The sequence below is a fragment of the Platalea leucorodia genome (genome assembly GCF_965183815.1).
Source record: "Platalea leucorodia genome assembly, chromosome: Z".
Taxonomy (NCBI): Eukaryota; Metazoa; Chordata; class Aves; order Pelecaniformes; family Threskiornithidae; genus Platalea; species Platalea leucorodia.
Window position 1 is genome coordinate 94,073,026 of NC_138858.1, and position 24,546 is coordinate 94,097,571.

General features: G+C 68.6%; 1 protein-coding gene across 7 annotated transcripts; it reads right to left on the reverse strand.

The window, feature by feature from the left end:
• Nucleotides 1–1,349: 1,349 nt before the first annotated feature.
• Nucleotides 1,350–8,950, reverse strand: LOC309602894 (small ribosomal subunit protein uS3m-like). Of its 7 annotated transcripts, none has more exons than XM_082337017.1 (5): nt 8,901–8,950; nt 8,309–8,377; nt 8,124–8,235; nt 7,413–7,675; nt 1,350–1,666 (listed from the first exon to the last, which is right to left on the reverse strand). In XM_082337017.1, the coding sequence occupies exons 1-5, from the start codon at nt 8,931–8,933 to the stop codon at nt 1,358–1,360; spliced, it is 786 nt and encodes a 261-aa protein (XP_082193143.1). In that variant the 5' UTR covers nt 8,934–8,950; the 3' UTR covers nt 1,350–1,357. The 7 variants fall into 7 exon arrangements, with proteins under 7 accessions (XP_082193143.1, XP_082193144.1, XP_082193142.1 ...); XM_082337018.1 differs by having other exon boundaries at nt 1,350–1,663; nt 8,309–8,380; nt 8,901–8,945; XM_082337016.1 differs by having other exon boundaries at nt 8,309–8,380; nt 8,901–8,945.
• Nucleotides 8,951–24,546: the final 15,596 nt, after the last annotated feature.

The window sequence follows — 24,546 nt, forward strand, 5'->3', positions numbered from 1 at the left end:
TTTTTAACATCTTTAAGCTATTTTCGGATCCTTTGAAGTCTTTGAGAAGCAAGAGGATGGGAGACGGGGCCAGCAGATTGCTAAAAATCTCCAAATCTCAGCTCTTTTTGTGCGTGCTAGGTTTTAAAAGAGAGAAAATCAAAACCACCAGGGATTTTTTTTTTTTTTAAAGCAGCCGGGATTTTCCGACGTCCGGCAGATTTGCACTGACCCTCGCCTGGGACGCCCTCAGCATCGGTACGCCCCAGCCCCGGCAGCCAGCGCTGGGCGCACGAGCTCAAAACCCCTACGCTTTCAAAAAGGGGGGAAAAAAAGGCAAAAAAGATGAAAAGCACAGAGAAAAAGAAAGTGGAATATCAGCACACTGAGGCCGGTGGCTCCGGTAGGCGTTTGCCGAGAGCCCTCCCTCGCCCTCTTCCAGAAGCCGCCTCGGGAATCCCAACGGAGCCGCGGGTCTTTGAGCAGGGAAGGGTGACGCCAGGCGTCGGGAAGGCACCGCTGGGGTTCAGCAGGAGGTAGAAAACGCTTGATTTTTGGTTGTCATTTAGATAGAGCGAGTCTTAAGGTTTCGACTCGACGTAAATTATTCTTTTTTTCAGTGTTGTGCCTTTTTGAGTTACTTGTGTTGGTGAAACGCCGCGTGGGGGTTGCTCCCCCCCCCCCTTTTTCTTTCTGTCCCAAACGAATAATTGTCGGACCTTTGCACTGTTGGGATGTGCTCCTCTCCAGCCTGAGGGCGAAGAGAAACGGGAACCCTCCGAAACGATGCACTAACCTGGAACGAGGCTGGAAATCCAGCAGCTGGTTCCTGGCGAGCGGCCGGGACCGTCTCCGGCGGCTTTCGGTCTCTCCGGGTCCCCCTTCGTTGGCCGAGGCACCCGGCGGCTGTGCCAGCCTTTTCCTGGAATTCACTGATCCACCAGCATTCCTAAGAAATAAGCTGCAGGAAGGACATTTTTGTAGATTGTGATTAAAAAAAGGGGGTGCGAGGAGCCGCTCGCGCACCCCGCGTTTACAACGGATCGTTGCACAGACGGGCGTGAGTCACAAACACGCTGCTTTGGGTTGGTTTTTTTTCTTTTTCCTTGCGGAAGGCAGATCCCCAACCGCCCTCCCCGGGGCGAGCGGCAGGACCCACATCCAGACGGAGAACGGGAAGCCGCCGGGAACAGGGCTCTATCCGGAACCCTCCGGAGCCGCTCGCCGCCCCGGCGCCTCGCTCCCCGACGCGTCCCCCGCGTGGCAACGGGCCGGGGCACCGCCTGCCGTCCTTCGCCGCAGGTTTCGGGCCCGGACGCGGTGCCGTGCCGGGGGAAGGCTGCCGTAGCCGAGCTCCGCGCCTGCTCCCCGGGAAGCGTCACGGCCTCGCTCTGCCGCGGCGAGCCAAAAGCCGCCAGGTTTCTTTCATCCTTTTCCTTGATCCGGCGTAGCGGCACGCGAGCTGCCCGAAACCTGCAAGCCAGAACCATCTGGGCGGTGTGGGTTTTTTTATTTCAACACATTTTATTTGTGCTTTTCCTTTTTTTTTTTTTTTTTCCTTCTCATTTCTTCGTTTTGCTTCCCGAGAAGTGAACCCACTCCGGCATCGGCTTTGTTTTGGGCAGTCGAGGGCCGGGGAGCGGCAGAAGGGCGAATCCGCGTTCTGGTTCCAGCCGTTCGGTTCCTGCTGTAAATACCACGGCGCCATTCAGAGCCCTGTGTCAAGGCCATCAATGGTGCTTTTTATTACAGTTAGCACACGCATTTTTAGAAACTACGTGTTTTAGAAGACCTTTGCTGTGTATATGGATACTTCTGTATTGTTCAACTGTTAGAAAATAAATTATTTCATTATGAAAGAGCAGCGTGTGCCGGCCGCTGCCTCGGGAAGCGAGCGGGAGGCGCCTGGGGACGGCGCCCGGAGGGGAGATGGCGGCAGAGGGATCCGGGCCCCCGGGAAGGCAGAGCCCCCACCCCCCTCCGTCCCCAGCAAAGGGCGAGGGACGGGCAGGGCTGGCACCGAGCTGTGCCAGGGCTCAGCACCCCGCATCCCCCATCCCACGTCCCTCCATCCCGCGTCCCCCATCCCTCCATCCCCCATGCTCCATCCCACATCCCCCATCCCTCCATCCCGCATCCCTCCGCTGGCCAGGGGGGCTCTCCCGGCGGGGGGCGGGTGGGGGCACCCCGAGCACCCCGGGGGCCGGGTGCTAACGAAGCCACGACCCCCAGCTGCACCCACCGGGCAGGGCCCGCCCGGGGCCTCTTAAACCCCCATGGGGCCGCTAGGAGCTACTGGGAGGGACTGGGAGCTTGCTGCTGCCTACTGGGAGTCCTGCATGCCTACTGGGAGCTACCTGCTGGCTACTGGGAGCTTACTGGGTATTGACTGGGAGCTTGCTGCTGCCGCCTACTGGGAGCTAACTGCTGGGAGGTCCTGGGTGCCTACTGGGAGTGACTGGGAGCTACCTGCTGCCTACCGGGTGCTTACTGGGGGCTGCTGGGAGGTCCCGAGTACCTACTGCCTCAGCTCTCGCTCCAGCTTCTGCCTCGCCTGGGCGGCAGCTCCCGAGGCTTTGGCGCTGTCCTTGCCGGTGGGCCCTTCCCCAGGACGCCGTTAATCCCGAGCCGCCGGCGGCGATGCTCGGCCGGCCGGGGCGGGAGAGGGGCCCTGTCCCCGCTTGCGCGGGCGCGGCCGGAGCCCCCCAGCCCTACTGCAGCGGAGGCAGCGCCCTGCGCTCCTGCAGCGCTGAGGCACTTAACTCTGCAGAGCCCCCAGCCTGGGCTTAAGCCTGGCTTTAGGCTCCGTGTTAGCGTAGGAGAACGTGGAGAGCAGCGAGGCCGCTTGCCGGCAGCGAGGGCTGGGCCATCCCCTCGGCTCGGTCAGGGCTGGGGGGACGGGGAATGAAGTCCCAGCTTTGAGCCTGGGTTTATTCCCGCGGCCGGGCCGGGCTCGATAGCAACCGCCCTGCGTAGCGGAGGCTGCGCGTCCCCCTTCGCTCCCGTCCTCTGCCCGGGGCTCGCTCCCGTCCTCTGCCCGGGGCTCGCTCCCGCAGCTCCCCTGCTTCCCGCTCGGCTGTGGCGAGGGAAGAGCTGCTGGAAACCAGCGGGGAGCGAGTCAGGAGTCTCTTGCTGCTGCTGCTGGCTTCCCCCCCGGCCAGCCTGCCTTAATCCACGTGCTAAGGGCTCTCCGTGTCCCGGCGTGCTCCTCTCGCCCGCAGCGGAGCCGGGCAGCCTCTGCCGCCTGTCCCGGTGGGAAAGCCGGAGGGATGGGGAACGCCAGCGGCTCTGCCTGCCTGCGCGGGCAGGGGTGAGGGCAGGGGTGCCGAGGGCCGTGCTGTTCACGCACACCCCCGTCCTGTGCCAGTTCCGAACGTCTCCGCTACCGGAGCCTCCGGCAGCTGCCTGGAAGAGCACCGCCAGCGTTTCATCACCTTCCCAGTAACATATTTCCTTGTGTTCAGCCTGGTGCTTCACTTCGTGTCCTTTGCCTCTCCTCTCTGCGGGCGCTGCCGGGCAGAGCCTGGGCTCTCCCCCGCGCCGGACAGAGCAAACCAGCGACCTCTTCCCGCTCGACTTACGGTCTTCTGCGTGGCCCCGGGCGGTTTGAATTCCAGCATCAGTAACCTCCCGGGGGGTTTCTCCCTCCCCTGGCACAGACACGGGCACCAGGCTGCTGCGGAGCGCTAAGCCCCTGTTCGGGGAGTGAATCAAAGCCGATGGAAACTTCCCAGGGCAAAACAACATTTGCTGCAAGCCGGGCAAAGCACCGGCCTCCCTTGGGGCTAACGGTTGTTTAACGCTGCCAAGAGCTTAACGACAGAGGAGGGGGGGGAGCACAAAAGCGGTCCCCAAGGACTCACCCCCAGGCCGGGGATGGACGGACAGACAGACGCTGGAAGGAGGGGGTCACCTGCGGCTGGGGACAGCCTGCAAGGGAAAGGGAAGGGAAGCCAGAACCCACACCGGCACAAGCGTGAAGGCGCGCACACGGCCACCTGGGCAGGAGCAGCAGCCGAGGCCGGGGCCATCTGTGCCGCACCGGCTGCCCCACGGCCACGGCTCCGGCCCAGCGTTCCCCGTTTTACCCGGACGCGTTTCCCAGCAGCGGCCTCTGTTCGACAGCACCCCGAAGGCGGCAGGAGCACAAACCAACCTCTCTGTCCAGCAGCGCGGTGGCTCAGGCGCCGCTTCCCCGGGCTCCTCGCTCCCAGGGCTCGGAAACGCAGGGCTGCCTTAACCGCAGCAATCTGCTTCCGAACGCCTGCCGGCTCCCCGCGCGAGCCGCGGCCTGGCCGCCACGGCACGGTTACGCCATCCCCTTTACCGCGGCCGTCCCCGGGAGCGGGACCGAACGCGTCCTGACAAGAGCACCGACGCGCTCCCCGGGGCGCACGCAGCCGCTTGCGGGAGCGAAACGAGCCGTGGCGGGCTGCGGGGCGAGGTGGATGCGCTCCGGCCCGGGGGGGAAACAAAAAACCAAAAAAAACCAACAAAAAAAAAAAAAGAGATTTGTACCACTTTCTAGGCCAAAACTAAAGCTAAGAGGAAGAAAAGCACTGAACAAAGGCTCCCACCCTGGCACAGACCAGGACCAGCACGGAGGGCAGCTTGCTTTAAAGCGCTGCGGGAAAACTCGCAGGTTTTCATGGTGCTGGGCTGACCTTTTTCCTCTCCAAACACTCGCCACCTACAAACAAACACTCGCCACCTACAAACAAACACTCGCCACCTACAAACAAACACGTATAAGCACACAGCCCCCAGAGACGCCAGCGGGTACGTTCGTGCCCCCGAGCTCGCCGAGGCAGCCAGGGTGACTGGTGGCCCTCTCCTCGCTGCTGCCACGCTCCCCGGCCCCTGACCGCGCTTCTGAGCAAGGATTTCCCCGAAACCCACAGCCGTTCCGGCCCAACAGATCCCCCCGGCAGCTCTGGACAGTAAGGGGTGCTGCAGACACCAGCAGCGGCAAAAAAAGCCCCATGGAAACCAGCTCGTGGCTTTGCCTGGTCATCGCCGGCTCCGTTTTATCCAGGAGGGCTCCTAATGGCTTTAGGGGATATTTAACGCCAGGCGGGCCCGCTCGGGGTGGGACGGAGGAATCGCCCCTCTCACCACCGTACCACCACCCACGGTCGCTGACCGACCCGCTCGGCTCGGGGCAGGAGTGCGCCGGCACCCAGGGCTCCTCCGAAAGCTCCCGCCGTCCCACAGCCCCCAGCCTGTCCCGTGGATTCGGGACCACGACCCCCTTCGGGCCCAGGAGAAACGAGCCTCTGCCCTTAACACCACCCCAGCAGCGCTGGGGGGACACGGGGGTCTCGCATCCCGCTCCGGCACTCACCCCCCAGCACACCCCAAATGCCCTCAGAGGAACCCCAAAGCCCTCCCACCCTGCAAAAACATTTTTGGGGAGGTCATTGAGGCAAGTGGCGATTTTAATTCACTCCCATCACCCCGGTCACTCACCTCAGGGGGGATTTTTCACCTCCGGGTGCCTGAAGGCAGGGTGGGACGATTCAGGGGAGCACGCCTCTCTGCTCCCAGGAGCCAGCAGCAGCCCAGGAAGAATCCCCTCCCCAGAGCCCTCTGCTCCCAGAGGGAGCGGGCAGGAAATTAAGCCCCAGCTAACGAAGCGCCGACGGGCAGCAGGTGCGAGGGCAGCGCAGGCAGAGCGAGGCAGCTGCCAGGGACCGAGCGGGCGGCGCCAGCCCAGCGGGTCCCCCCGGCTGCCCCCACAAACCCCCCACCCACCGCCGGCGTGGCAGGCGAGGGGGCCGCCGGCGAAGGCGCGGACGCAGGGGAAGGGGCGAAGGCAGCTCGCAGCGTGGCCCGCTGGCACGTCCCCTCCAACGCCGTGGCCCTCATCGACCTCGTCGGGGCGTGGGGCACGTGGGGTGGCACAGGGAGCGGGGGCACGTGGGGTGGCACGTGGAGGGGCTCTGGGGGTACAGGAGGTGGCAGAAGGACCTGGGAAACATGGGGTCCCACGGGGACATGAGACAGGCAGGGTGCGCAAGAATGGGATGGGTTGCCCGGCCACAGGCAACCTGTCGTGCCAGGCCGGAGGAGCACCCATGGGTGCCCCTGGGTGACAGCCTGTCCCCGCAGGCCGTAGGCATCTTGGTGGAGCTCCTGTCCCACCTCGCCTGCGCCTTCGCCTTCGCCCACGGCACCAAGCCTGGCCGGGTGGAACGAGCCACCGAGGCCACCGTCAGCATGGGCAGCAAGGAGGGCACAGGACGGGGACCGGAGGCACGGGGCAACCCGGCTGTCACCAACCCCGTCCCGGGCGCAGGTGGTGGCCGGGGTGGCCGTGACCACCCTGCCCGCCATCGCGGTGCTGGCCTTCGCCAAGGCCCGGATCTTCTTCCGCCTCAACCTCATCACCACCCTGGCGGGGCGGGCGCATGGCCTCCTCTTCCACCCCGCCCTCCTCAGCTACGTGGGCAAGACCCCCCTGTCCCGCCTTGGGGACGGCGCCCTGTCCCCGATGTCCCCCCTGGGAGGACGGTGACAGCCTGGCACTGTCCCCTGTTGCCCCGCAGGACCCAGCCCGCGGATGCTGGCGAGGGACACAGCGGCCAGTGCGGAGCAGGGTGCAGGGCTGGCCCTCAGCAACCCCTGCTTCGAGGCCGAGGCCAAGGCCAAGGCCAAGGCCACAGTCCCAGGGCAGGGCTGAGCCCTGCTGCCCCTCGTTGCCTCCCCTGCCACTGCTTTTTCTACTGCTGTCACAATTAAACTGGTTTTCTCAGATTCGGGACTGGGTTTAACTGGGACGGGCGAGGGGTGCTGGGGCACCTTACATAGAAACCGTATCTTGGCTCTGAAGCGTCCCGGGGGCTGCGTGGGGACGGGGACATGGGGACAGGACGCGTGGGGCACGCGGGCACCAGGGCGATGGGGACATATGGGGCACAAGGGGACGGTGAGGACAAGGCACCGGGCGCTGCGGGGACACGGGCATGACAGGGCCGTGTGGGGCACAGAGACAGCGTGGGGACAGGGACGCGTGGGGTAGCAGGGCACTGTGGGGTACATGGGGATCACTGGGATGGGGCACGCAGGGCAGGGCCACAGCGGGCACGAGGACACCGTGGGGCCAAGCCAAAGGACACTGTGGGGACAGGGCCACGTGGGGCACACGGACGTGGCGGGGACAGGGACACGTGAGGGACACGGGCATCACGGGCCCGAGGCGCACGGGCACTGTGGGGACAGGGATACGTGGGGCACGTGGGCATGGGGGGGACAAGGCCCCGGGGGGCACAGGGGCACGGCAGGGACGGGGCACAGAGGGACGGGGCCATTCGGGGCCAGGACCCCACGGCGCCGCGGTGCCCCCCAAACCCTCCAAGACCCACAGGAGGGACAGGGTGGGCACAAACCCCGCTTTATTCCCCCCCCGGGCACTAGAGATACTTGTAGACCACCTTGGCGGGCACCGTCTGCAGCTCCAGGCGCACGGGGCACTTGTAGAAGTGGGCGAGGAGGGTCTCGGCGTAGCCCACCAGGAAGTAGAGCTTGGCGGGCGCCAGGCCCCGCGCCAGCACGGCGCAGACCACCAGCAGGTTGGCGCGGCGCTTCAGCACCGCCTCATCCGCCAGGATGCCGGGGAAGGTGCCGTAGAGGAAGCGGCGCAGGAAGGCGTCCTCCACCGCCCGCTCCGCCGCGCCCGGCTCCCCGGCCAGGTTCCCTGCGGGCACAGAGAGGGTCGGCGCCGGCACCACCGCGCCGTGCCAAGGGACGCTGGCCACGCGTGACGGTGTGCCCGCCCCATGCGTCCCTGTCCCCACCACGTCCATCTGCCCCACGTGTCCCTGTCCCCACCAAGTCCATCTGCCCCACGTGTCCCCGTCCCCACCATGCCCATGTGTCCCGTCCCCACCATGCCTGTGTGCCCCACGCGTCCCTGTCCCCAGGTGTCCACATATCCCCGTCCCCACCGTGCGCTATGCCCTGACCCCAGTGCCCTCATGCCCCGCGTGGCCTTGTCCCCACGATGCCCATGTGCCCCACGTGTCCCTGTCCCCACAACACCCTATGGCCGGTCCCTGGGATCCCCAGGGGTGCCCCGTGCCCCACACGGCCCCGGCCCCACGTCAGGGTGCCCGCCGGCCCCGGGGGGCTGCGGGGTGACCCACCGGTGTGCAGGGAGAGCCAGCCCTTGCGGTGGGCGATGTAGTGGGGGGCGTGCGCCTTCTCGTAGGTCACCGGCTTGTCCCCTTTGCCCACGCGCACCCGTGCCGCCCGCGTCTGTGGGGACGGTGGCATCAGAGGTGGGGGGACCCGGCGGGCGAGGCGGGAAGGGGGCACCGCCGGGGCTCACCTTGAGGCAGGCGGGGGTGGTGTGGAGGTGCCGGGTGGCAGCAGGGACGGGGCGGATGCGGGGCGCTGCCTGCTGAGGGACAGGGGTGAGGGACAGCGGGCACCCGCAGCAGCCGGGGACCCCGGGGCTGGCCCTGCCCGGTCCCCGCTGCCTCCAGCGCCCAGTGTCCCCAGGGTACCCCGTGCCTGGAGCCCCCCCCGCCCCGTGACCCCCTGCCCCAGAGCGCAGCCACCATTGCTGGAGCCCCCCCCCATGATGTCCCTGCAGCCTCCTGCGACCGGTGACCCCGGTGCCTGCTGTCCCCTATACCCAATGTCCCCATGCCCCCCCGTACCAGGTGCCCCCTATATCCACTGGCCCTGGTGACCCCATGCCCGGTGACCCCCATACCCGGTGTCCCCCATGCCCGGTGTCCCTGGTGTCCCCCATACCCGGTGTCCCCCATACCCGGTATCCCCCGTACCCGGTGTCCCCCGTACCCGGTATCCCCCATTCCCGGTATCCGCCGTACGCGGTGTCCCCCGTACCCGGTGTCCCCCATTCCCGGTGTCCCCGGTCGCCCCCAGTCCCCCCCGTACCCAGTGTCCCTCACCCGCAACACACGGGCAGCCCTGGGCGCCGCCATCTTGGCGGGGCGGAGCGGCGGCGGCGCCCCCTGGCGGCTGGAGGCCGCGGGGAGGACTGGGGGTACTGGCAGGGATACTGGGGGGTACTGGCAGGGATACTGGGGGTAATGGGAGCACTGGGGGTAATGGGGGACACTGTGGGTAATTGAGGGCACTGGGGGTACTGGGCGGGGATACTGGGAGCACTGGGGATACTGGGGGTAATGGTGGGTGCTGGAGGGTACTGAAGAAACTGAGGGTAATAGGGGTACTGGGGGTACTGGGGATTACTGGGGGTACTGGGGGCAACTGGGAGGCACTGGGGGTAATGGGGGACACTGGGGGTCACTGGGGGGCATTGGGGGCTACTGGGGGTAACAGGGGTACTGGGAGGTGCTGGGGGGCACTGGTGGTAATGGGGGACACTGGGAGGTACTGGGGGGCATTGGGGGATACTAGGGGTAACAGGGGTACTGGGGGGCACCTGGGGGCACTGGTGGTAATGGGGACACTGGGGGTCACTGGGGGTAATGGGGGACACTGGGGGTTACTGGGGGCATTGAGGGACACTGGGGGTAACAGGGGTACTGGGAGGCACTGGGGGGCACTGGGGGTGTTAAGTCCCAGCCTGGTGGCCGGGTCGGGGGAGGTCTGCAGGGACCCCACGGGGGAGCGCAGGGGCGCGGGGGGCCCGGCAGCCGGTGGCGGGGCGCCGAAGGAGGGGCGCGCTGGCAAGGCGGCCGCCTCAGAGGAAACGGGGCGAGCGCGCGGAGCTGAGCGCAGGACGGTCAGCGCCAGGGGCCACCGGCTCCCGCGGGCCCTCCGGCTTTGGCGGTGGATGCCCACCCTCCGGTTTCGGCGTGCCGCCTCTTACCTGCTGTTGGAGACGGCGCTTGCCCTCTGGGTTCGGTTTGGCTACCCAGGGCAACAGCCCGTAGCCGACACACGCACGCCTAACCTGGTGCTGGGGGGCAGGCGACGCGGCCGATGCCGGCTGGCGTCCCGTTTTGGGGGTGCCCGATGGGCCAGAGTGGCCTGCTGCCTCGCCGTTCGCTCGGGGTCCCTCGCCCGCTAGCCAAGCCAAGGGGCAGTTTGCCCTGGCTCCTATCAAAGAGAGCGGTCTGCTGCCCGGTCTTATCCGATAAACGCATGCCAGCAAGCCTCGGGGCAACTGTTCTTAACACTTTGGTCTCTTACAAGGGGACACTGGGGGGAACTGGGACATACTGGAGATTACTGGAGGGCACTGGAGGTTACTGGGGGGCACTGGGGGTCCTGGCGTTCCCCCGCCGGCGGTGGCAGCAGCCCGGGGGCTCTGCCCTGGCCCCCCGAGCCCCCCCGGTGCCGCAGGGGAAGCTGACGGTGACGGAGCCTTGTGGCTTCACGGGGGACAGGGACAGGAAGGGGGGCAGGGACAGGGCCCCCCCCCGTCCCCTCCCCGGTGGCTTTGGGGTTTGCGGTGGCCCCGGGGACCTGCTGGGAAGAGGGGGGTGGCACAGTTCCCCTCATGTCCTCCCCCCCCCAGGTCCCCCCTTATCTTCCCCCATCCCCAAAGTCCCCCCAGGTCCCCACCGTGTCCCCTTGTCACCCCCAGGGCCCCCCACGTCCCCCCAGGTCCCCAAAGTCCCCCAGGTCCCTCCTGGCCTCCCCCTTTGTCCCTCAGGTCCCCCCGCAGGTGCCTCCTTGTCCCCCCAGGTCCCCCCAGTCCCCCTGCTCTCTCCTTGTCCCCTCCCAGTCCTCCCAGTGTCCCCCAAGACCCCATGACCTCCTCTTGTCCACCCCCAGTGTCCCCCCAATGACCCCCAAGTCCCCATGGTCTCCTCTTGTCCCTCCCAATGTCCCCTCAGTGTCACCATGGTCCCCCCTTGTCCCCCCCATTGTCCCTGAGGTCTCCTCTTGTCCCCCCCAGTGTCCCCATGGTCCCCATGGTCTCCTCTTGTCTCCCCCAGTCTCCCCATGGTCCCCATGGTCTCCCCTTGTCCCCCCGTGTCCCCCAGGTCCCCAAGGACTCCCCCAGCCCCCCATGTCCCCCGTCCCCGCCAGTAGACGTGACCGGGGGCCACTGTTCCCGGATGCCTGGGTCCCCCCGGCCCCCCGCTGCGGCTGCCGTGGTTTTGGGGGGGGGCCCTTTCCTGCCGTCACCCCGGGTGCCACCCCTCCCTGCGGGGACATAAAGGGCCCCCAGGGCTCGAGGATGGGCAACCATGGCCCCAATGCTGCTAGCCCTGTTCGCCGCGGTCACTGGTGGGGACCCCCATGGGGACGGGGCGGACAGGGGGGTGGCGGGGACAGGGAGGGGGAGATGGGGGGGACGGGGACACGGGGCTATGGGGGACAGGGATGGGGACAAGGGCATGGAGGACATGGGGACCAGGGCCACGGGGGAGGTGGGGACATGGCGGGGGGACGGGGACCAGGGCAATGGGGAGATGGGGACATGGGGACCAGGGCGATGGGGACGTGGGGGAGATGGGGACACGGGGGAGATGGGGACACGGGGACCAGGGCGATGGGGACGTGGGGGAGATGGGGACATGGGGACCAGGGCAATGGGGACGTGGGGGAGATGGGGAGATGGGTGACAGGGACATGGGGGGACAGGAGGGGACATGGGGGCAGGGGAGGGGACGTGGGGACATGGGGACGTGTCCCCTGACGTGGCACTGCCCAGCCTTGCTGGTGGTGGGCGCCGAGGCCCCCCCCCCGAGCACCCTGCCGGAGGGCGCGGGGGAGCCCTGGCTGGACACCCTGGGGCTCCTGCATCTCCCCGACATCGAGGACGAGCTGAGTGACGATGACATCATGGTGAGGGGACACGGCGGGGACACGGGGGAGGGAGGGGCTGGGGGGCACCCATGGGGGACTGGGGGGTACTGGGAGGGTACTGGGGGGGCACCCAGGAGGGACTGGGGTGGGCACCAAGAGAGGGCACTGAGGGGACACTGGGTGGGCACTGGGCTGGCGTTGTGGTGGCGATGGAGGGCACTGGGATAGCAGCAGGGGGCACTGGTGGGCACTGGGCTGGTGTAGGGGCACTGGGGGGCACTGGGATGGCAGCCGGGGGCACTGGGATGGCATTGTGGGGGTGCTGGGGGGCACTAGGATGGCAGCAGGGGGCACTGGGCTGGTGTGGGGGCACTGGGGGGCACTGGGATGGCAGCCGGGGGCACTGGTGGGCACTGGGCTGGTGGTGTGGGGGCACTGCAGGGCACTGGGGGGCACTGGGAGGTACTGGGGGGCACTGGGAGGCACTGGGCTGGCAGCGGGTGCTGAGGGGGGTCTGTGCGCAGAGCGGCGAGGAGCTGCCCACCGGCCCCACACGCTGTAACATCTGCAAGTTCGTGGTGAAGAAGCTGCACGGCATCAAGAGCAAGGTGAGGCAGCGGGGGGCCGCAACGCCGCGCGACCCCCTCGTGCCAGGCGCTCCCCTTGTGCAAGGCCCCCCCCCCCCGTGCGAGGTGCCCAGGCAAGGCTGGGTCCCCATGCAAGGCACTACCTCCTCGTGCCATGCCCCTCATGCAAGGCCCTCGTGCAAAGTGAGCCCCCCCATGTGCTGCCGCTGTGCAAAACCCCTGTGTGCAGTGAAGCCCCTCGTGCAAGGCCCTAGTGCAAGGCAATACCCCGTGCAAAGCCCCTGTGCACGGTGAGCCCCCTCATGCAATGCCCCTCGTGCAAAGCCCTTGTGCACGGTGAGCCCCCTTCATGCAAAGCCCCCGTGCAAGGTGATGCCTCCCCCATGTGCTGCCCCCGTGCAAAACCTCTGTGTGCAGTGGGGCCCCTTGTGCAAGGCAATACCCTTGTGCAAGGCCCTTGTGCAAGGCCCTCATGCAAGGCAGTGCCCCCCTGTGCAAGGCCCATGTGCAAGGCCCTCGTGCAAGGCAGTGCCCCGCCATGCAAGGCCCTTGCGCAAGGCAAGGCCCCTCGTGCGGCAGGCACTGACGTGTGCTGCAGGCTTCTGCGTTGCGCGTCATCGACCGCATCTGCAAGAAGATACCATTTGTCCGGCACGTGTGCAAACTGCTGCACCGTGCCCTGACGCCCATCATGGACGCCTTGGGGCGGAACGAGGACCCCACCCGCGTCTGCACCCGCCTGCGCTGGTGCCAGCAGAAGCTCTGAGCAGGTGAGCCACCCACCCTGCGGGGACCCAGGCGCCGGGGCCGCACCCGGCCCACGAGGGCTCTCGAGCGGAGGGCAGGGACGCGGCGCCTCAAAGCGCTGCCGGGAAGGGGACGGGGGGGCACCCATGGGTGCTGTCAGGGCGGGGGGAGAGGGAGGGCGAGGGAATGTGGGGCGTGGGAACGCGGGGACGTGGGGTGTTCGGGGACAGGGGGATGTGGGGGGACATGGGAACACGGGGGGACGTGGGGATAAGGGGGTATGGGGGGACAGGGCGACGTGGGGGGACAAGGGGACGTGGGGGGACATGGGGGCATGGGGGTGCGGGAACATGGGGGTGTCGAGCCATGGGGGGACATGGGGATGGGGGGGCATGGAGACATGGGGCTATGGGGCCATGGAGGGGGGCATGGGAACATAGGACACGGGGGGACACGGGAGGGGCATGGGACATGGGGGGACATGGGAGGGGCACGGGACATGGGGATGTGGGGGGACATGGGGGTGTGGAGACGTGGGGACAACACGGGGGACAGGGACATGGGGACACAGTGCCTGCAGGTGCCCTGTCCCCGCTGCCACCTCTCCCCACCCCAGGCACCAGCCAGCTCCGAGGGCACCCGCTGTCACCAACGTCCCCCACACCGTCCCCCCACACCGTCCCCCCCACGCCGTGGACCACCCCGTCCCAGATCAATAAAGTCTTTGTCACCGCAGGAGTGGCACCGTGTCTGTCCCCCGCCACCGTGGGCACCGGGGTGGGATGGGGACACGGGGACCCCGATGGGGACATGGCCATGGGGGACACAGGGGCGTGGGGACAACGGCAGGGGCACGGGGTGGGGGACAGGGTGGCAGCCCCCAAGTGTCCCCGTGGCCGGGGCGCACGTGTCGCCGCGGTGCTGGCATCGTCCCAACGGCCACCTCCCGCCGGGGCTATAAGAGGCCGCGGGGCTCGGCCCTGCCAGCACCGCCATGGCACCGCCACCGTCACCGTCACCCGCGCTGGCCCTGCTCCTCACCCTGCTCTGTGCCACCCCAGGTAGGGCCCCCGCACCCCCGGGCTGAGTGCCCCCCAGAGCCGGGTGCACCCCCTGGGGGACCCTATGGCGGAGCTGGGGGGGGCCCAGACCCCTGGGTCCCCTCCCCAGGGCTGGGCTGGCCGTGAGGGAGCACCCACACTGGGGGCGAAGGGCGCTGACACCTGGGTCCCCTCTTGGGGATGGGGGGGGGCCTTGGGTGGGGGTCCCGGACGCCTGGGTCCCCTCTTGGGGTCTTGGGGTGGGGTGGGACACCAGCGAGGGGCATTGGGGTGGGGGTGCCGGACGCCTGGGTGCCCCCCTGAGGGCTGGGGGTGGGATGGGGCACCTTGGGGTGGGGGTCCCGGACGCCCGGCTCCCCCGCGAGGCCGGGGTGCCGGGTGCTGACGGCGGCCGCAGGGCTGGGGGTGCCGGGGGGCCGCTGCGGGGTGCCCCCCGCCGCCTGGTGCCAGAGCTGGGAGACGGCGCTGCGCTGCGGGGCCCTGGGGCACTGCGCCCGCCACGCCTGGGCCCCCCCCGCCACGGTGAGAGCCCCTCGCCCGCAGCCCCCGCCCCACGCCCCCCGATGTCCCCGTGCCCCCTCCCTTTGTCCCCGTGGCCCCGCATGTTCCCAACGCACCCTGTGTCCCCCACAGCCCCATACCCTACACCCCGTGTCCCATGCACCATGGCCCCATCTCCCAGTGTCCCCATGCCCCCATTCCCCCATGTCCCCACGTCCCCATTCTCCCACGTCTCCGTGTCCCCCATGTTGCCATGCCCCCATTCTCCCATGTCCCCACGCCCCCACGCCCCCACGCCCCCACGCCCCCATGTCCCCCATGTTGCCATGCCTCCATGCCCCCAGGTCCCCAGCTCCCAATGGCCCCATGGCCCCATTCCCCCATGGCCCATACACCTCATCCCCGTGTCCCCATGCCACACATCTGTATGTCCCAATGTCCCCACATAACCATGCCCTGTGTCCCCACGTCCCCGTGCCATATGTCCCCGTGCCCCCCAAGTTCATTTCCCCTACGCCCCGCGCCATGTGTCCCCACGTCACGCGTCCCTGTGTCCCCATGTCCCATGTCCCCGTGCCCGGTGCCACCTCTCGCAGGACATGTGCGCCGACTGCCAGCAGATCGTCACCCTCCTCACCCGCATGGCCAACGAGTCGGCCACCAAGGTGCCCATGGGGATGGGGGGGCATGGGGTGGCCACCGTGGGTGCCAGCACGGGTGCCATGGTGGCTGTGGGCACGGGGTGGCCACCACGGGTGCCGCTGTGGGTGCCAGCACGGGTGCCATGGTGGCTGTGGGCACGGGGTGGCCACCACGGGTGCCGCTGTGGGTGCCAGCACGGGTGCCATGCTGGCTGTGGGCACGGTGTGGGGGACACCGGGCATGGGGGACACTGGGCTTGGGGACACCGTGCCAGCTAGGGACACCTTGGGGTGCTGGGGGGATTGGGGACACTGTTCTGGCCAGGGACACCTTGGGGTGCTGGGGGACACCGCGCCAGCTGGGGACAGCTCGGGGGACTGGGGGGACTGGCGACACTGTCCACACTGACCCCGGTGCCTGCTGTCCCCTATACCCAATGTCCCCATGCCCCCCCGTACCAGGTGTCCCCTATATCCACTGGCCCTGGTGTCCCCCATACCCGGTGCCCCCCATGCCCGGTGTCCCCCATGCCCGGTGTCCCTAGTGTCCCCCATTCCCCATGGCCCCCGTACCCGGTATCGCCCATACCCGGTGGCCCCCGTACCCGGTATCCCCCATACCCGGTGGCCCCCATTCCCGGTGTCCCCGGTCGCCCCCGGTTCCCCCGTCCCGTCCCCCACCCGCAGCACACGGGCAGCCCTGGGCGCCGCCATCTTGGCGGGGCGCGGCGGGGCGGAGCGGCGGCGGCGCCCCCTGGCGGCTGGAGGCCGCGGGGAGGACTGGGGGTACTGGCAGGGATACTGGGGGGTACTGGCAGGGATACTGGGGGTAATGGGAGCACTGGGGGTAATGGGGGACACTGTGGGTAATTGAGGGCACTGGGGGTACTGGGCGGGGATACTGGGAGCACTGGGGATACTGGGGGTAATGGTGGGTACTGGAGGGTACTGAAGAAACTGAGGGTAATAGGGGTACTGGGGGTACTGGGGATTACTGGGGGTACTGGGGGGAACTGGGAGGCACTGGGGGTAATGGGGGACACTGGGGGTCACTGGGGGGCATTGGGGGCTACTGGGGGTAACAAGGGTACTGGGAGGTACTGGGGGGCACTGGTGGTAATGGGGGACACTGGGGGCTACTGGAGGGCCTTGGGGGCTACTGGGGGTAAGAGGGGTACTGGAGGGCACTGGGGGCAACGCGGGACACTGGGGCTCCGGCTCGGGGAAGGTCTGCAATGGCCCCGGGGGCACGGCGACGCGGAGGAGGCCGTTGGCCGCCCGGCAGCCGTTTGCGGGGCTGAGGAAGGAGGGGAGCGCCGGGAAAGGCGGGAAGCCTTCGGCAGCGGCGAGGCAAGCCTCCCGAGATAAGCACGGGGCGGCCGGCACCAGCCATCCCGCGGCTCCCGCTGGCCCTCCGGCTTCGGCGGAGGGTGGCCACCCTCACGTTTCGGTGTGCCAGCTCTGTCGAGAGGGCGTTTGGGTTTGGCTACCCAGGGCAACAGCCCGTAGCCGACACGCGCGCATCGAACGTGTTGCTGGTGGGCAAGTGGCCCGGCCGATGCCAGCTGGTGTCTGCCAGAGCGGCTGCCAGAGCGGCTACCAGAGCGGCCTGCTGGCTCGGCCGCTTTGCTCAAGTTGCCTTGCTGGCTAGCGGCAGCGGGTAAGCCAAGGGGCAGTTTGCCCTCAGCTCTTATCAAAGAGAGCGGTCCGTGTCCCGGCTTATCAGATAAACGCCAGCAAGCCGCCTTAACGTTTCGGTCTCTTACAAGGGGGAACTGGGACATACTGGAGGTTACTGGGGGGCACTGGAGGTTACTGGGGGGCACTGGGGGTCCTGGCGTTCCCCCGCCGGCGGTGGCAGCAGCCCGGGGGCTCTGCCCTGGCCCCCCGAGCCCCCCCGGTGCCGCAGGGGAAGCTGACGGTGACGGAGCCTTGTGGCTTCACGGGGGACAGGGACAGGAAGGGGGGCAGGGACAGGGCCCCCCCCCGTCCCCTCCCCGGTGGCTTTGGGGTTTGCGGTGGCCCCGGGGACCTGCTGGGAAGAGGCGGGTGGCACAGTTCCCCTCATGTCCTCCCCCCCCCAGGTCCCCCCTTATCTTCCCCCATCCCCAAAGTCCCCCCAGGTCCCCACCGTGTCCCCTTGTCACCCCCAGGGCCCCCCACGTCCCCCCAGGTCCCCAAAGTCCCCCAGGTCCCTCCTGGCCTCCCCCTTTGTCCCTCAGGTCCCCCCGCAGGTCCCTCCTTGTCCCCCCAGGTCCCCCCAGTCCCCCTGCTCTCTCCTTGTCCCCTCCCAGTCCTCCCAGTGTCCCCCAAGACCCCATGACCTCCTCTTGTCCACCCCCAGTGTCCCCCCAATGACCCCCAAGTCCCCATGGTCTCCTCTTGTCCCTCCCAATGTCCCCTCAGTGTCACCAATGTCCCCATGGTCCACCCTTGTCCCCCCCAATGTCCCCCCAGTGTCCCCATGGTCCCCATGGTCTCCTCTTGTCTCCCCCAGTCTCCCCATGGTCCCCATGGCCTCCCCTTGTCCCCCCGTGTCCCCCAGGTCCCCAAGGACTCCCCCAGCCCCCCGTGTCCCCCGTCCCCGCCAGCAGACGTGACCGGGGGCCACTGTTCCCTGATGCCTGGGTCCCCCCGGCCCCCCGCTGCGGCTGCCGTGGTTTTGGGGGGGGGCCCTTTCCTGCCGTCACCCTGGGTGCCACCCCTCCCTGCGGGGACATAAAGGGCCCCCAGGGCTCGAGGATGGGCAACCATGGCCCCAATGCTGCTAGCCCTGTTCGCCGCGGTCACTGGTGGGGACCCCCACGGGGACGGGGTGGACAGGGGGGTGGCGGGGACAGGGAGGGGGAGATGGGGGGGACGGGGACACGGGGCTATGGGGGACAGGGATGGGGACAAGGGCATGGAGGACATGGGGACCAGGGCCACGGGGGAGGTGGGGACATGGCGGGGGGACGGGGACCAGGGCAATGGGGAGATGGAGACATGGGGACAAGGGAGATGAGGTCATGGGGGGAGATGCGGACATGGGGACGAGCGCAATGGGGACGTGGGGGAGATGGGGACATGGGGACCAGGGCGATGGGGACGTGGGGGAGATGGGGACACGGGGGAGATGGGGACACGGGGACCAGGGCGATGGGGACGTGGGGGAGATGGGGACATGGGGACCAGGGCAATGGGGACGTGGGGGAGATGGGGAGATGGGTGACAGGGACATGGGGGGACAGGAGGGGACATGGGGGCAGGGGAGGGGACGTGGGGACATGGGGACGTGTCCCCTGACGTGGCACTGCCCAGCCTTGCTGGTGGTGGGCGCCGAGGCCCCCCCCCCGAGCACCCTGCCGGAGGGCGCGGGGGAGCCCTGGCTGGACACCCTGGGGCTCCTGCATCTCCCCGACATCGAGGACGAGCTGAGTGACGATGACATCATGGTGAGGGGACACGGCGGGGACACGGGGGAGGGAGGGGCTGGGGGGCACCCATGGGGGACTGGGCAGGTACTGGGAGGGTACTGGGGGGGCACCCAGGAGGGACTGGGGTGGGCACCAAGAGAGGGCACTGAGGGGACACTGGGTGGGCACTGGGCTGGCATTGTGGTGGCGATGGAGGGCACTGGGATAGCAGCAGGGGGCACTGGTGGGCACTGGGCTGGTGTAGGGGCACTGGGGGGCACTGGGATGGCAGCCGGGGGCACTGGGATGGCATTGTGGGGGTGCTGGGGGGCACTAGGATGGCAGCAGGGGGCACTGGGCTGGTGTGGGGGCACTGGGGGGCACTGGGATGGCAGCCGGGGGCACTGGTGGGCACTGGGCTGGTGGTGTGGGGGCACTGCAGGGCACTGGGGGGCACTGGGAGGTACTGGAGGGCACTGGGAGGCACTGGGCTGGCAGCGGGTGCTGAGGTGGGTCTGTGCGCAGAGCGGCAAGGAGCTGCCCACCGGCCCCATACGCTGTAAAATCTGCAAGTTCGTGGTGAAGAAGCTGCAGGGCATCAGGAGGAAGGTGAGGCAGGGGGGGGCCACGACGCCGCGCGACCCCCTCGTGTCAGGCGCTCCCCTTGTGCAAGGCCCCCCCCCGTGCGAGGTGCCCAGGCAAGGCTGGGTCCCCATGCAAGGCACTACCTCCTCGTGCCATGCCCCTCGTGCAAGGCCCTCGTGCAAAGTGAGCCCCCCCATGTGCTGCCGCCGTGAAAACCCCTGTGTGCAGTGAAGCCCCTCGTGCAAGGCCCTAGTGCAAGGCAATACCCCGTGCAAAGCCCCTGTGCACGGTGAGCCCCCTCATGCAATGCCCCTCGTGCAAAGCCCTTGTGCACGGTGAGCCCCCTTCATGCAAAGCCCCCGTGCAAGGTGATGCCTCCCCCATGTGCTGCCCCCGTGCAAAACCTCTGTGTGCAGTGGGGCCCCTTGTGCAAGGCAATACCCCCCTTGTGCAAGGCCCTTGTGCAAGGCCCTCATGCAAGGCAGTGCCCCCCTGTGCAAGGCCCTTGTGCAAGGCCCTCGTGCAAGGCAGGGCCCCGCCATGCAAGGCCCTTGCGCAAGGCAAGGCCCCTCGTGCGGCGGGCACTGACGTGTGCTGCAGGCTTCTGCGTTGCGCGTCATCAACCGCATCTGCAAGAAGATACCATTTGTCCGGCATGTGTGCAACCTGCTGCACCATGCCATGACGCGCATCATGGAAGCCTTGGGGCGGAACGAGGACCCCACCCGCGTCTGCACCCGCCTGCGCTGGTGCCAGCAGAAGCTCTGAGCAGGTGAGCCCCCCACCCACCCACCCACCCACCCTGCGGGGACCCAGGCGCCGGGGCCGCACCCGGCCCACGAGGGCTCTCGAGCGGAGGGCAGGGACGCGGCGCCTCAAAGCGCTGCCGGGAAGGGGACGGGGGGGCACCCATGGGTGCTGCCAGGGCGGGGGGAGAGGGAGGGCGAGGGAATGTGGGGCGTGGGAACGCGGGGACGTGGGGTGTTCGGGGACGGGGGGACGTGGGGGGGACATGGGAACACGGGGGGACGTGGGGATAAGGGGGTATGGGGGGACAGGGGGACGTGGGGGGACAAGGGGACGTGGGGGGACATGGGGGCATGGGGGTGCGGGAACATGGGGGTGTCGAGCCATGGGGGGACATGGGGATGGGGGGGCATGGAGACATGGGGCTATGGGGCCATGGAGGGGGGCATGGGAACATAGGACACGGGGGGACACGGGAGGGGCATGGGACATGGGGGGACATGGGAGGGGCACGGGACATGGGGATGTGGGGGGACATGGGGGACGTGGGGACAACACGGGGGACAGGGACATGGGGACACAGTGCCTGCAGGTGCCCTGTCCCCGCTGCCACCTCTCCCCACCCCAGGCACCAGCCAGCTCCGAGGGCACCCGCTGTCACCAACGTCCCCCACACCGTCCCCCCACGCCGTCCCCCCCACGCCGTGGACCACCCCGTCCCAGATCAATAAAGTCTTTGTCACCGCAGGAGTGGCACCGTGTCTGTCCCCCGCCACCGTGGGCACCGGGGTGGGATGGGGACGCGGGGACCCCGATGGGGACATGGCCATGGGGGACACAGGGGCGTGGGGACAACGGCAGGGGCACGGGGTGGGGGACAGGGTGGCAGCCCCCAAGTGTCCCCGTGGCCGGGGCGCACGTGTCGCCGCGGTGCTGGCATCGTCCCAACGGCCACCTCCCGCCGGGGCTATAAGAGGCCGTGGGGCTCGGCCCTGCCAGCACCGCCATGGCACCGCCACCGTCACCGTCACCCGCGCTGGCCCTGCTCCTCACCCTGCTCTGTGCCACCCCAGGTAGGGCCCCCGCACCCCCGGGCTGAGTGCCCCCCAGAGCCGGGTGCACCCCCTGGGGGACCCTATGGCGGAGCTGGGGGGGGCCCAGACCCCTGGGTCCCCTCCCCAGGGCTGGGCTGGCCGTGAGGGAGCACCCACACTGGGGGCGAAGGGCGCTGACACCTGGGTCCCCTCTTGGGGATGGGGGGGGGCCTTGGGTGGGGGTCCCGGACGCCTGGGTCCCCTCTTGGGGTCTTGGGGTGGGGTGGGACACCAGCGAGGGGCATTGGGGTGGGGGTGCCGGACGCCTGGGTGCCCCCCTGAGGGCTGGGGGTGGGATGGGGCACCTTGGGGTGGGGGTCCCGGACGCCCGGCTCCCCCGCGAGGCCGGGCCAGGTGTCCCCTATATCCACTGGCCCTGGTGACCCCATGCCCGGTGTCCCCCATGCCCGGTGTCCCCCACACCCTGTGTCCCCCCATACCCAGTCTCCCTGGTGTCCCCCATACCCGGTGCCCCCCATGCCCGGTGTCCCCCATGCCCGGTGGCCCTGGTGTCCCCCATGCCCGGTGTCCCCCGTACCCGGTGTCCCCCATACCCGGTGTCCCCCATACCCGGTATCCCCCGTACCCGGTATCCCCCATTCCCGGTGGCCCTGGTGTCCCCCATACCCGGTGCCCCCCATGCCCGGTATCCCCCATGCCCGGTGGCCCTGGTGTCCCCCATGCCCGGTGTCCCCCATACCCGGTGTCCCCCGTACCCGGTATCCCCCGTACCCGGTATCCCCCATTCCCGGTATCCCCCATACCCGGTGGCCCCCATTCCCGGTGGCCCCGGTCGCCCCCGGTTCCCCCGTCCCGTCCCCCACCCGCAGCACACGGGCAGCCCTGGGCGCCGCCATCTTGGCGGGGCGCGGCGGGGCGGAGCGGCGGCGGCGCCCCCTGGCGGCTGGAGGCCGCGGGGAGGACTGGGGGTACTGGCAGGGAGACTGGGGGGTACTGGGAGGGATACTGGGGGTAATGGGAGCACTGGGGGTAATGGGGGACACTGTGGGTAATTGAGGGCACTGGGGGTACTGGGCGGGGATACTGGGAGCACTGGGGATACTGGGGGTAATGGTGGGTGCTGGAGGGTACTGAAGAAACTGAGGGTAATAGGGGTACTGGGGGTACTGGGGATTACTGGGGGTACTGGGGGGAACCTGGAGGCACTGGGGGTTACTGGGGGACACTGGGGGCTACTGGGGGGCATTGGGGGCTACTGGGGGTAACAAGGGTACTGGGAGGTACTGGGGGGCACTGGTGGTAATGGGGGACACTGGGGGCTACTGGAGGGCATTGGGGGCTACTGGGGGTAACAAGGGTACTGGGAGGTACTGGGGGGCACTGGTGGTAATGGGGGACACTGGGGGCTACTGGAGGGCCTTGGGGGCTACTGGGGGTAAGAGGGGTACTGGGAGGCACTGGGGGCAACGCGGGACACTGGGGCTCCGGCTCGGGGAAGGTCTGCAATGGCCCCGGGGGCACGGCGACGCGGAGGAGGCCGTTGGCCGCCCGGCAGCCGTTTGCGGGGCTGAGGAAGGAGGGGAGCGCCGGGAAAGGCGGGAAGCCTTCGGCAGCGGCGAGGCAAGCCTCCCGAGATAAGCACGGGGCGGCCGGCACCAGCCATCCCGCGGCTCCCGCTGGCCCTCCGGCTTCGGCGGAGGGTGGCCACCCTCACGTTTCGGTGTGCCAGCTCTGTCGAGAGGGCGTTTGGGTTTGGCTACCCAGGGCAACAGCCCGTAGCCGACACGCGCGCATCGAACGTGTTGCTGGTGGGCAAGTGGCCCGGCCGATGCCAGCTGGTGTCTGCCAGAGCGGCTGCCAGAGCGGCTACCAGAGCGGCCTGCTGGCTCGGCCGCTTTGCTCAAGTTGCCTTGCTGGCTAGCGGCAGCGGGTAAGCCAAGGGGCAGTTTGCCCTCAGCTCTTATCAAAGAGAGCGGTCCGTGTCCCGGCTTATCAGATAAACGCCAGCAAGCCGCCTTAACGTTTCGGTCTCTTACAAGGGGGAACTGGGCCATACTGGAGGTTACTGGGGGGCACTGGAGGTTACTGGGGGGCACTGGGGGTCCTGGCGTTCCCCCGCCGGCGGTGGCAGCAGCCCGGGGGCTCTGCCCTGGCCCCCCGAGCCCCCCCGGTGCCGCAGGGGAAGCTGACGGTGACGGAGCCTTGTGGCTTCACGGGGGACAGGGACAGGAAGGGGGGCAGGGACAGGGCCCCCCCCCCGTCCCCTCCCCGGTGGCTTTGGGGTTTGCGGTGGCCCCGGGGACCTGCTGGGAAGAGGGGGGTGGCACAGTTCCCCTCATGTCCTCCCCCCCCCAGGTCCCCCCTTATCTTCCCCCATCCCCAAAGTCCCCCCAGGTCCCCACCGTGTCCCCTTGTCACCCCCAGGGCCCCCCACGTCCCCCCAGGTCCCCAAAGTCCCCCAGGTCCCTCCTGGCCTCCCCCTTTGTCCCTCAGGTCCCCCCGCAGGTCCCTCCTTGTCCCCCCAGGTCCCCCCAGTCCCCCTGCTCTCTCCTTGTCCCCTCCCAGTCCTCCCAGTGTCCCCCAAGACCCCATGACCTCCTCTTGTCCACCCCCAGTGTCCCCCCAATGACCCCCAAGTCCCCATGGTCTCCTCTTGTCCCTCCCAATGTCCCCTCAGTGTCACCAATGTCCCCATGGTCCACCCTTGTCCCCCCCAATGTCCCCCCAGTGTCCCCATGGTCCCCATGGTCTCCTCTTGTCTCCCCCAGTCTCCCCATGGTCCCCATGGCCTCCCCTTGTCCCCCCGTGTCCCCCAGGTCCCCAAGGACTCCCCCAGCCCCCCATGTCCCCCGTCCCCGCCAGCAGACGTGACCGGGGGCCACTGTTCCCTGATGCCTGGGTCCCCCCGGCCCCCCGCTGCGGCTGCCGTGGTTTTGGGGGGGGGGCCCTTTCCTGCCGTCACCCCGGGTGCCACCCCTCCCTGCGGGGACATAAAGGGCCCCCAGGGCTCGAGGATGGGCAACCATGGCCCCAATGCTGCTAGCCCTGTTCGCCGCGGTCACTGGTGGGGACCCCCACGGGGACGGGGCGGACAGGGGGGGTGGCGGGGACAGGGAGGGGGAGATGGGGGGGACGGGGACACGGGGCTATGGGGGACAGGGATGGGGACAAGGGCATGGAGGACATGGGGACCAGGGCCACGGGGGAGGTGGGGACATGGCGGGGGGACGGGGACCAGGGCAATGGGGAGATGGGGGACACGGGTGGGGACAGGGGGCTTTGGTGGGATGGGGACATGGGGGACGGGGACGTAGGGTGGGGACAGAGGGGACATGGAGGGATGGGGAGCAGGGCAGAGATGGGGAAGGGGGCAGGAGGGTTGGGGACATGGAGGGTTGGGGACAAAGAGGGGATGAAGACAAGGGGGGACGGGGACATGAGGACATGGGGGACATGGGGACCAGGGCGATGGGGACACGGGGGAGATGGGTGACAGGGACATGGGGGGACAGGAGGGGACATGGGGGCAGGGGAGGGGACGTGGGGAC